The 10,762-nt window shown below is 46.7% G+C and overlaps 1 protein-coding gene across 4 annotated transcripts in view; it reads right to left on the bottom strand.

Moving 5' to 3' along the window:
- Window positions 1-10,519, bottom strand: part of LOC119393506 (irregular chiasm C-roughest protein) — a 117,631-nt gene extending 107,112 nt beyond the window's left edge. Inside the window, exon 1 of one of the 4 annotated variants that reach the window (XM_049416266.1) lies at window positions 9,289-10,519. In XM_049416266.1, the coding sequence (XP_049272223.1) occupies window positions 9,289-9,505 (217 nt within the window). In that variant the 5' untranslated portion in view covers window positions 9,506-10,519. The remainder of the gene's footprint in view (window positions 1-9,288) is intronic. The other 3 variants (XM_049416267.1, XM_037660566.2, XM_037660567.2) reach the window with 3 other exon arrangements.
- Between the last annotated feature and the right edge of the window lie 243 nt (window positions 10,520-10,762).

Genomic DNA, 10,762 nt, shown 5'->3' on the forward strand with positions numbered 1-10,762 from the left:
ATTGGGTCGCGGCGTCGGGTCACGGCTGCGTCGATTTGTTCCGCTGCTTCGACGTGGCGTCGTCAGTTCTTCCTCAGGCCGTGAAGTTTCAACGTCAGGGCTTCGTTCGTCTTGCGGCGTGTTCTTTAGATTTCGTTGCCGCGTCGTCGTCGGCGACGGAGGATCTTCGGTAGTTCGTCGTACAGCAACCGCACCTCCATCGGTTGCTGCCCTTAGTTTTCCGGATACGGGCTAGGTGACCGGCCCCGGTTTGGGCCAGTGTACTGCCGGCGGTGCGGAGACATGTAGCGGCCGGGCGACGGCGAGCGGGAAGGTCGTCGTTCTTGCCAGTGTGTTCCGGTGAGGTAGTCGTCGATGTCCCGAGGCCGTTCGCCTGGCTGCGGGCGCGGCGCGTTGACGGCGAATCCTCGAAGCCCCATCTGTCGGTACTGGCAGCGGCGGTATGTGTGGCCGGCTTCCCCGCAATGATAGCAGAGCGGTCGGTTGTCAGGGGCACGCCAAACGTCGGTCTTTCGAGGGGCGCATGGTTGTCCTGTCGGCGGGCGGTATGGCGTCGGTGGTGGTGGCGGCGGTGCCTGACGTCGGAACTGCTGCGGCGGCGCGGCGTCTTGACGCGGGCGAGGAGGGGCGGCGTTGCGTCGGGCTGCAGCAGCATAGCTCATGGCTTGCGGCTGAGGCAGTGGCGGTTCAATGTTGCCCAGGGACTGCTGGATTTCTGATCGAACGACATCTGCGATCAAGTCCACTTGAGGCTGCGCCGAAGGTAAGAGCTTGCGAAGCTCCTCCCGCACGATCGCTCTGATCGTTTCACGCAGATCGTCGGAAGCCGAGGGCAATGAACAGCTGGGCTGTCTGAATCAATCGCGATTATATTGGCGGTTACGCATTTCCGCGTCTTCTCAATCGTGGGTTGCCTCCGAGACGAATTCTTGGGACCGTCGAGGTGGGTTCCGTAGCAGCCCAGCGAAGAGCCTTCCTTACCCCCGCAGAGGAAGCGACTTTCTTGTCTCGGGCATGGCAGCGTCAGCGTGGCGAACAGTCGGGTCATTTCCTCTGCGAAGATGGCCAAGCTTTCGTTTGGTAGTTGCACCCGTGTCTCCAGCAAGGCTGCGGCCCTTTCTTTTCTGACGACGCTTGCAAACGTCTGCAGGAAAGCGCTCCGAAGTTGGCGTCCCAAGTTCGAAGAGTGGACTCCCGGTTCTCGAACCCAGGTCCTTGCTGCGTCTTCAAGGTAAAGTAAACGTGCCGCAGCTTGTCCTCGGAGTCCAGTGTTAAATTTTGAGACCCTTTCGAAAGTCTCGAGCCAGGTGTCCGGGTCTTCGAATGACGACCCGCGGAAGGTTGGCGGCTCCTTGGGCTGCCGGAGTAGGATCGGCGCAGGCTGCATGGGGTCGGTCATCGTCGCTGCGGTGGGTGTTGGGACCTTGGGCTGCCTGGTATGTTCGGGAAGGAGCCCGTGCTCTGGCTGCAGTCCCTTCTGCCTGCGGCTTGTTCGACGATCCGGGTTTTCTTTGCTGTCGTCCTCCTCGCGGCTTGGGCTTGGGTCAGCGCTTCGCGGTGGCGTCCGGATCATGGAAGAAGCAGCACCTCCACCAGATGTCACGTGGTCGTGACGTCGACGAAGACAGCAGTCAGCGTTTGCAGGATGAAACTGTTTATTTGGCCGAACTTGTGGCCGGAAAATGAGAACTAGAACTACAGCAATACACGCTGTACAAAGATAGCGGCGAACAGGGCGTCGTCCGTCGATCAACTGACCAGCGGTGAAGCGCGTCGGCATTTAAACATGTGCCGTCGAATATTCCAGCGTTATCGCTGGCTGTCCTGCAAATTCTAGAATAAGCTCGAGTGTGCGCGTCTTGCGCGCAATCTTAACAAAACGATCTACAATGATCGCGAAGGTTCTCGAACAATGAGGCGCGGTTCGCGCTGAGCGTTGCCGACAGTCTTTGTGGCCGAAAACCGAATACAGCAAAAGTGATAAAGAAACGCACGTGGCAATATATATATATATATATATATATATATATAATATATATATATATATATATATATATATATATATATATATATATATATATATATATATATATATATATATATATATATATATATATATATATATGTGTGTGTGTGTGTGTGTGTGTGTGTGTGTGTGTGTGTGTGTGTGTGTGTGTGTGGAAGCATGAGCATACTCTCCAAAAATGCAACAAGCCTTATCCCTTAATAATACTTGTAAAAAAAGGCTAAAGACTGCCTTTTGCTTTCCGAAGAAAGAAAGAAACACAAGATGGAGATTGTCCTTTTTTACGAAAGTAAAAGTATTGCTGTCCTTCCTTTCGCACGCTTCCGCGCCGTAATTTGAGCCGCAGGAAATACGAGGAAACATCATGCTTACTTTTTTTTTACATTGCGGTGTGTAAACCGCAATGCAAATATTGTTGCTGGGGCAGGCGAAAGCTTTCCCTGCTTCTGCAGGATAGCACAAAAACTGAAGAAAATATATGAACTCTTGCCGCATGCCCTTTCAGTAAATAAAAAAAAACAAGCAGTTGATGAAAGGCATTAAATTTGAGAGGCCGTCAAGTTAAAAGAACAGAAAATCCCTTACAGATAAACACGTTGCTGCGTAAACGTAATGGTTGGAATGTGTAGCTTTCCTATTTAATTATTGTTTTCCAAAAGTGAAGCGGAGACCCGAGCCACGATGTAATAGGACAAATTAAATTAAAAAAGAAATCACTCAGGCGACACTGATTCAAAGTAGTCGTATGTTTTTCCAGAAGAAGTAACGTACTCTGATTCGATTTTTTTTTTTCTGAACACAGTAACATGTCTGAAGTGGTATTTCACTGCTGTTGATGCGGAGAAATAGTTACATTGCAGAGAACACATCGGTTCATTTGCTGGTTCTGGTTCTGATTTTTGTTTTTTGCATATTCATGCGTTGTGAAGATATAGTGATAGTCTGTACTGTAAAAGGTGTGCGAGAAGCGCGCATTTTGTTCATCTACGAAGTAAAACACGCTTGCAACTTCGGCGCTTGCGTAATTTCTCTCCTTGCACAGACGTTCCATTTGACACGTTCGCAAGCGTAAATCAACTTTGGAAGGGCAACGTACGGTCGATTCTGTGCTGCCGATGTTGCTGGTATGAGGAAATACCTTGCGGACTTCTCTTGTACGGATCAACTCTATGTCGACCAGTTGGGAAACGACAACGCGGTAAAGTTTGTTCATTGTGCTCCCGCGAGAAAGAAAGACCACTATAGTTCATAGGGCGGCACATCGGCGGTGACGATGGGCATTCAGGCTGTTGAATGTCGCGCCATTCTTCTGGTTCCACAGTTTCAGAGCATTCGACGGCGATGTCATCACAACGTCATACACTCCAACGGAGAATACGATTTCGCACATATTTCTCCGCAAGCCATCACCACTCCAGCACGCCGACGTGGCTTCATATCCGCACAATGCTCTCCATATCTCTGCTTGCAAAAGGGTTACCGAGGCTGGAAATAAGAATAATATAAGAAACAGGGCGACGACACCGTATTCGACGACCTTTCGATTGCGTGCGCGGAGCTTCGCGCGCGTGTCGCAAACAGAACCTGGCACGTGCGAGGCGTCGCGGCGCTGACACAAAAGGCGTCGTGTTTGCCGCGAGTCGGCATCGAAGCAGCCAAGGAGAAACGGGTAACCCGTGGGGAAGAAGATATGTGTGCCGAGGAAAGCCTTTCAGGCGTTACCGACATCGAGAATCAGGGGAGACGTCGTCTTCTCAATGCGACAGCTCTCCATACACATAACCCGCACCACAAACACGAGCCGAATGGCACGCTCGCGCGCAGGCAAACACGAACACGGCAAGAACGGCAGCGAAATGAAAAGGAAGAGGTTTCTTCCTGCACATCCACGCCAAAGGTTTTGTATGGAATAGGGAATAAAAGAGAAAAGAACAAATGTTGTACGCCTTTGTAAGAGGTGCGCAAACTTTGAAAACCCCGCGACATACTGAATTTAATATCGAGCATCACCTCGACTCTATGCCGTATCTTTGCGAGCTCGACGATATCGTTGCTGCTGCTGCGGCAACACTGGAAGAAACGAAAACTACTTGAAAACAAAAAGTAGACAGAGTAACGCATGCCATAATTCTTTAGTATAGACTAAGACTAAGACTTGGCTTGTCGCGAGGGTGCCGTTAACATTTTATCCCATTTCGGCCAGTCGTTTTTCTTTCCAGCCTGAGCTTCAATTTTGCCAAGTAGCGGTAATAATTTGTTTCTTATTTTTGTCAAAAAAAGCACTAATTGCAAAAAGAAGCAGCGATCATTGGCACCATTATTGAATAAAACTGATTAAAAGAAAATGATATTCTCTATCACTTAATATGCTTCCGTGCACACTACAGCACTTATCGTTGCCTGCCTTGTGCATCATCGGTCTCAATTCAGTTTGGAAGACTTATTTTTGTTTTCATGTTTTTACCAACCGGTTATGTCGTGATACATCGGCATACAAATTGTCGCCCACGCTTGTTTCGTGATTTTCATCTAGGGAGGGTTCACTCACAAAAGCTGTATCACGAGTCACCACCTCTCTGCGCAGATTGCGCCGGAACGTTTTGAAACCTCTACGATTTCTTTAGACCGTTCTAATAAGATCGCACGCGCGACGCGAGTGGTTGAGTTTACCCGGGAGCTGACGCGAGTATACAGCAATCACTCCAGTATTTTCGATAACGCGTGTATAATAGCTGGCGTGTTTCACCGACGATCAGATTATCGACGACTGACGACTTTGCTAAGCGTTATCATTCGATTCCAACAGATTTTCTGGACTTGCTGCTCTCTTACGAGGATTAATAATTCCTCTCACGTAACAAATTGTTCTTTTTGTTTTTATTTACGCATCATGCAACACCGACAAAAATAACTTCGCAGAAGGAGTCCCGGTACGGCATGTTGGGAACGCCGACCGTGCTTCATTACGTACTTAGCCATGATTAGCTATAATTTGCGTTAACTTTCCTAGTATCGCTAGCGTAAATCATGGCGACATTTGCGTTCATGTAGGCTTCTCTCACTGTTCGGTAACAAAGTTGGGGCATCTGAATACCGGCTAAATGTTTTCGAGAAAACGCACATCTCCCGCACTGTAGCTGTGATATTGTTTACAGCATCAATTGGACAAGACCTAGAAATAACGCAGCTCACCGTAGTAGATTAGTGACTTATGTGTCGCTCTGCTACGCTCGAGGACATGGGTTCGATTCCCGGTCAAACTGGCCTCATTTAGACGAGGGTGAAATCGAAGAACACCCGTGTAATTGGGTTTACTTGCACCCTGAAGAGTCCCAGATGGTAGAACTTATTCTGAAGTCCGCCGCCATGGCGCTTCTCAAAATCATATCGTGGTTTTGGAACGAAAAGCCAAGAACCTAATTTTCTTAGTGATCACGAGCCGCACCTCATGAGCTGAACTTGCTCTAGAATATGGCAAAGGGCAGTGTCACGATAAGTAGCGTACAAATCCACAAATGAATGAGCAGATATGATAATAAGGGTTAAAAAAAATCCAGATAAAAATAATTTAGTCGTCAACTATATTCTACACGGTTAAACAACTTTGATTGCTTTTGAAAAAAAAAAAGCTACTCAGCAAATCTGTTAGAAGAGGTGCGAAGCAATCCTGCTAGCCCACTCCATCAAATCAAATGTGGTGAGGAAGAAAAGGAATTACTGAAAAGAACGCCACAGCATCGCCAGCGAAATGAATAATTCGAAGTAATAAAATAAGGCTTCCAATTTTTAAGTGAAATCGACTAGAACGGCTGCTACGCGTGGGCAAAACATAAAGAAGTCGTATCTAATCTTCACTATGCAGGCATAAAGAACCAAATAATGTGGCAGGAGATGAAAAAAAAAAAAAGAAAACTAGTTGAGGGAAACGTATAGCGCACCTAACACAGCAGATGCTTGATATTCAAGTTAGAACGGTAGAGAAGTAAAAACGAAACTTCAGTGAGGCTAGTTAGCCTCCTCCTTGTTTCATATGACACATTACTAGAAAAATGAGAAACTGGAAGAAAGAAAAAAAAATAGCAAAGATACAAAAATAATGTGAACGTTCACATAACAGTGTTGACCGCACATTTGGAGATTGTCGAACGCACCAGCCACTTTAGAGAAGCGCAGCGGCAGACCGACTATATGTTCTTTTCTGTTCTGTCGCAACTGCCAAATTGAGGTAATGAGTATCTCATATATTTCATTTTCCTAGGTCATACTAACATAATATATTAGCAATAAAAAGATGTATGCTGACTCTAAAATAAATAATTAAAAAAGTAGCGCAGTCCCTCTTGCATCTGCCTAAGACGACTGAAAGGCGAAAGCCATCTTATTTTTACTCTGAGTAAATTGTATTGATCCCGACCGAAAAATTTCCCCACTCAATGTGGTTTTGCGCAGCCTCCGGGATTGGGGGAACAGGAAGCTCTGCACCTCACGTGGTTTTGGAGTGCCTCCGTTATCGGCCCACGTTTGAAAGAGTGACGGTGTCATGTCAGGATACCATCATGCAGCGTCACGCAATGTGACGACATAAGGACGTCATGACGGTGTCGCAAATTTTGGCGACCTGTGGCATGATGAATTCATAACGTAAAGTCATCACGTTATGACGATATCTCGCGTCACTCGTGTTGACGCGTGCCGATGGTCTCATTTCAAGTTTGATGAGGCATCTAAGGCTTTCGCCTTAATAAATAAAATAAATAAATAAAAACGAAACAAATAAAGAGAACACCATAGCAACAGCAAGATGTTTACTGGAACGTTCACAGACACACACTTCTGTTCAGGTTGCGCCCTCAGTTAAAATCATAGCGTGCCACTTCACGCAGAACTTGATGTGACTGGTTATCATGAAGGCTTGTCTAAAGAGTACTTAAAAGAGGTATTTGCCTTTCCCTGCAGTATTCTTCAGCAAATGGCTCTACAGTACAGGCGGAAATCTGCCACAACTAATACGCGGTCTGAGCGGCAGCCTGCCTATACGATACATTCTGGAGCGATAGGCGTGAGCACGCTCATCCAGCAGTCAGCACACTCTGATGACATTTGAACGCAGTTAGTTTATAAAGGTCTCATGCGCTTTGTATACAGGTTCAATAAACTTTCCTTTGTGACTCTCCGCCAAACACTGTACAAAGCCCTATTCTATGGCCCTACACTTAAAGACATTGCAACATTGAAAAACCTTTGTGCAGAGCAGTTCTTCAAACGATTCGTGCACGCTCCATAAACCAGCCTCTTCAAGTTCGAAAAATATAATGGAGACCAAAATGGCGAGTGGACCCTGACGCGCTATGTACCGTAAAAAGTGAGAAGGCTAATTAACGTTTTATTTATTTATTCATTTTTTTTTCGAAAACGCACTTTTCTCGCGCACATTACAAACGCGCTCGGCGTCCATAAAGAGCCGCGAGAAAGGCATAAGTTGCCGCCCCGGCGCATTTCAGAGCGCCATGACCCCTACTGGGCTGATTATAAAATTAGCGGACTTTTCCAGCGCGATGCAGTCGCGCTAAGGCGGCGAAGGCTGCACAATCACGGTCATTATCCCGCACTCTGCGTTAGTCTTACGATGAAGAGGTTTTGGGGAATTTTAAATAAGGAGTTTTACGTTGCCGCAAGGCTAAATGTGAAGCTTTTTGAGGCTTCTTGCGGGAGCTTTTCGTTACGCTGACCTTTTAGCCAGAGTAGCGCCACTCTCAAACCAGATTTTGCTAAACACCGGCCCGTTATTCTGCTATTTCATACGAAGGAAAGAAATAAACTACAAAAAAAAGAGAGAAGGAACAGAGAACGGTGGCTGAAAAAGCAGCGGAGGTGTGATAAGTCTGGCCAGAAGGGACTTCACAAAAGCACGTGCCGCAATAAAAGAAAAGACACAACGAAGGAATAATAATAATAATAATAATAATAATAATAATAAGAAGAAGAAGAAGAAGAAGAAGAAGAAGAAGAAGAAGAAGAAAAAGACGGATTGTTGGCGTTTTACGTTCCAAAACTACGATATGATTATGAGACACTCCGTAGTGGAGTGCTCCGGCAGTTTTGACCACCTGGGGTTCTTTAACGAGCACTTAAATATAATACATGGGCCTCTAGCATTTTCGACTCCATCGAAATGCAGCCGCCGCGGCCGGGATTCGATACCGCAACCTTCGGGTCAGAAGGAGTAATGAGAGAAAAGAGTCGGTTAAAAGCTGTTTGACTAGAGCGGCGAGAGTAGTACCGCAGTGCGCACGCCCACTCTCGTGTTTAAGAAAGAATATACACCTAAACAAAACACAATTTTAATGCAAGGACAGCAGAAATACCAAATTGGCAGTTTTTCAAGAAGAGCGTACAACTTTTGGCAATTGAAACGCGGCGGCGGCAGCTCGGTCACAGTGCTTGTAGTTGACGCTTATTATTTTTTTTACTCAACACTTGGACTCTTACGCTACAACTCGCGGACGAATGTTATGCGACTGTCGGCAAGCTTACTAATTGGAGAAAACTTTATTACCGACATTGTTCAGTTCTACTCGTGGCTGTGTAATAAATATGTTCGCTTGAAAATCATTCACGAAGAAAAGCGGAAGTGTAAAGGTCTTTATCCGCGTATATTTTATTACTTTCAGCTCTGCTGAGCAGAAAATTATCCTAGCTATTTCAACGGAGTGTTGATAGGCAACACATAGGCTAATTATTAGCGGGGCTTGTTAATGACCAGTCGCTATTGCCACGTAGTAAAAGTTTCGACTTCACTGGCGTATGATGTTTCCGAAAAATGCAACAAACAAAAATACACACTCTTTTTTTTTTTTAGCGGGAGCTTACATCTTGCATTTTAACACGGCGTGATGGTTTTAACACGCCGCGGTGGTTTTAACACGCCGCGGTGATCGACTGCTGAACCGAGTGTCGCGGAATCAAATCCCGGCCGCGGCGGCCGCATTTTGATGGAGGCGAAATGCAAGACGCCCGTGCACTTATATCTAGGTCCACATTAAAGAATCCCAGGTGATCGAAATTTCTGGCGCCGTCCGCATCCCTCAAAATCATATTTTGGCTTTGCGGCGTAAAACTCCCAACAATTATTATTACAGCTTGCATTTTTATGTGTGCAATGCACAACGCATTTCCTTACTCCAGGCTGCGAAAGAAGGCGCTTGCTTATCAAAGCCCCGTCTTGAAACCGCACATGGCTTGGTGTATAGCCGCGAACTCACCTTCATCCTCCGACGGCGAAGCCGTTGCACTCCCAGCTCGGGCCATCGCGACCGACACCAAAGCGAGGACAACAGTTCCAATCATGATGGTCAGCCACCGGCGTTCAGCAGTTTGGGCAGTAGGACAGGAGCGCAGACACGGGAACGGAACCACTAAGCACGTCGCAGCCGCCGAAGACAGCACGGACCGCGACAGAGGAGCCAGAGACGATTGCATGAGCGTAGTCTACACAGGAAGATGGTTGCGACTCCGCCGAAGAGCGCGCGATCGGACAACTTTCCAAGTGGTGTCTAATACGATATTACCACTTCAAGCAGCGAAGGGCAAGTAAAGGATAGATTCACAACCGTCCCTACGAAGGAAATGACTATCAAGAGTACACGGACCACGCGTAGGGTGCGCAGAATGCTTAAGACCTGGGATGACTTAGTACCCAGATGCCCGAGCGCAGCTTAAAATCACGATATAGAGCATTGATAGAGCATGTTCGAACAAGGTTTTCATGCGAAATTAGCTGCGTAGTCGCAATGTTGACGCGAATAATGTCGCTCGAAGTTTTTTTTCTTGCTTGATATGCAGGTGCGCACAACACGCTAAAACCAACTCATATATTTATTTGCTATCCGGGTAGGTCACCAGTATGTGGCATCCACGGCCACTCTTACGGAAAAAGGGGTAGTTTTGGGACCGACATCTGAGAAAGTGCAGCCTTTTATTCACGAGTTATCTATCTCTGACATCGTGATGATTGCCATTCATGCCATTACTGAAATAAAATGCCACGTACACGAGAAAAATCGTTACTTAATATTTGTGCTTTGCAAAATGAGCGTGAAAGACAAGAAATTGCACTTAAATGGAAGGTTCTATACCTTAGCTAAATATATCTTAGCTAAAGAAACCTCAACAGCCGTAGCATATCACGTAACTTGTCATTCGATAGAGCAGATTCAATAGCAGTTAAGAACCGCTCGCCCAGAAATAACCTATGCTGGGGACACTAACTCACGTATCAAATCGAAGCTTGAGCGAGGAGGCATGGATACGGCGAACTGTACCTCTAATGCGCAATCACAACAACCACACGCAACTTCGCGGTGGAGGCAAGATGAGACCATATTACCGCAGTTACACACTGAATTCACCGAGCTAGACCACCCTACACTTCAGATAGCATATGCACGCCCAGAATGAATCACGGAACTGGGTCACTGTACAGAACGGCTATTCCGCAATGCGATCACATTCGTCACGAACAGTTTATCACTGGTCAATAACGCCCGATAACGCGGCATGAAGATCTAAACTGTATGATTGAAACACTACGAATCACCGCAGAGCCTTTCGTGTTATCCGTTCATCCAGTGCTCAGCGGAGCGTGCCACAGTAAGCAAAAGAAAGCGAGGCACACACCGGCAAGTTCCACAGCAAAACAGGCTTTGGAAGTCGATGATGAAAAGTGATCGACGGAAG

The sequence above is a fragment of the Rhipicephalus sanguineus genome, chromosome 5 (genome assembly GCF_013339695.2).
Source record: "Rhipicephalus sanguineus isolate Rsan-2018 chromosome 5, BIME_Rsan_1.4, whole genome shotgun sequence".
NCBI classification, from domain to species: Eukaryota; Metazoa; Arthropoda; class Arachnida; order Ixodida; family Ixodidae; genus Rhipicephalus; species Rhipicephalus sanguineus.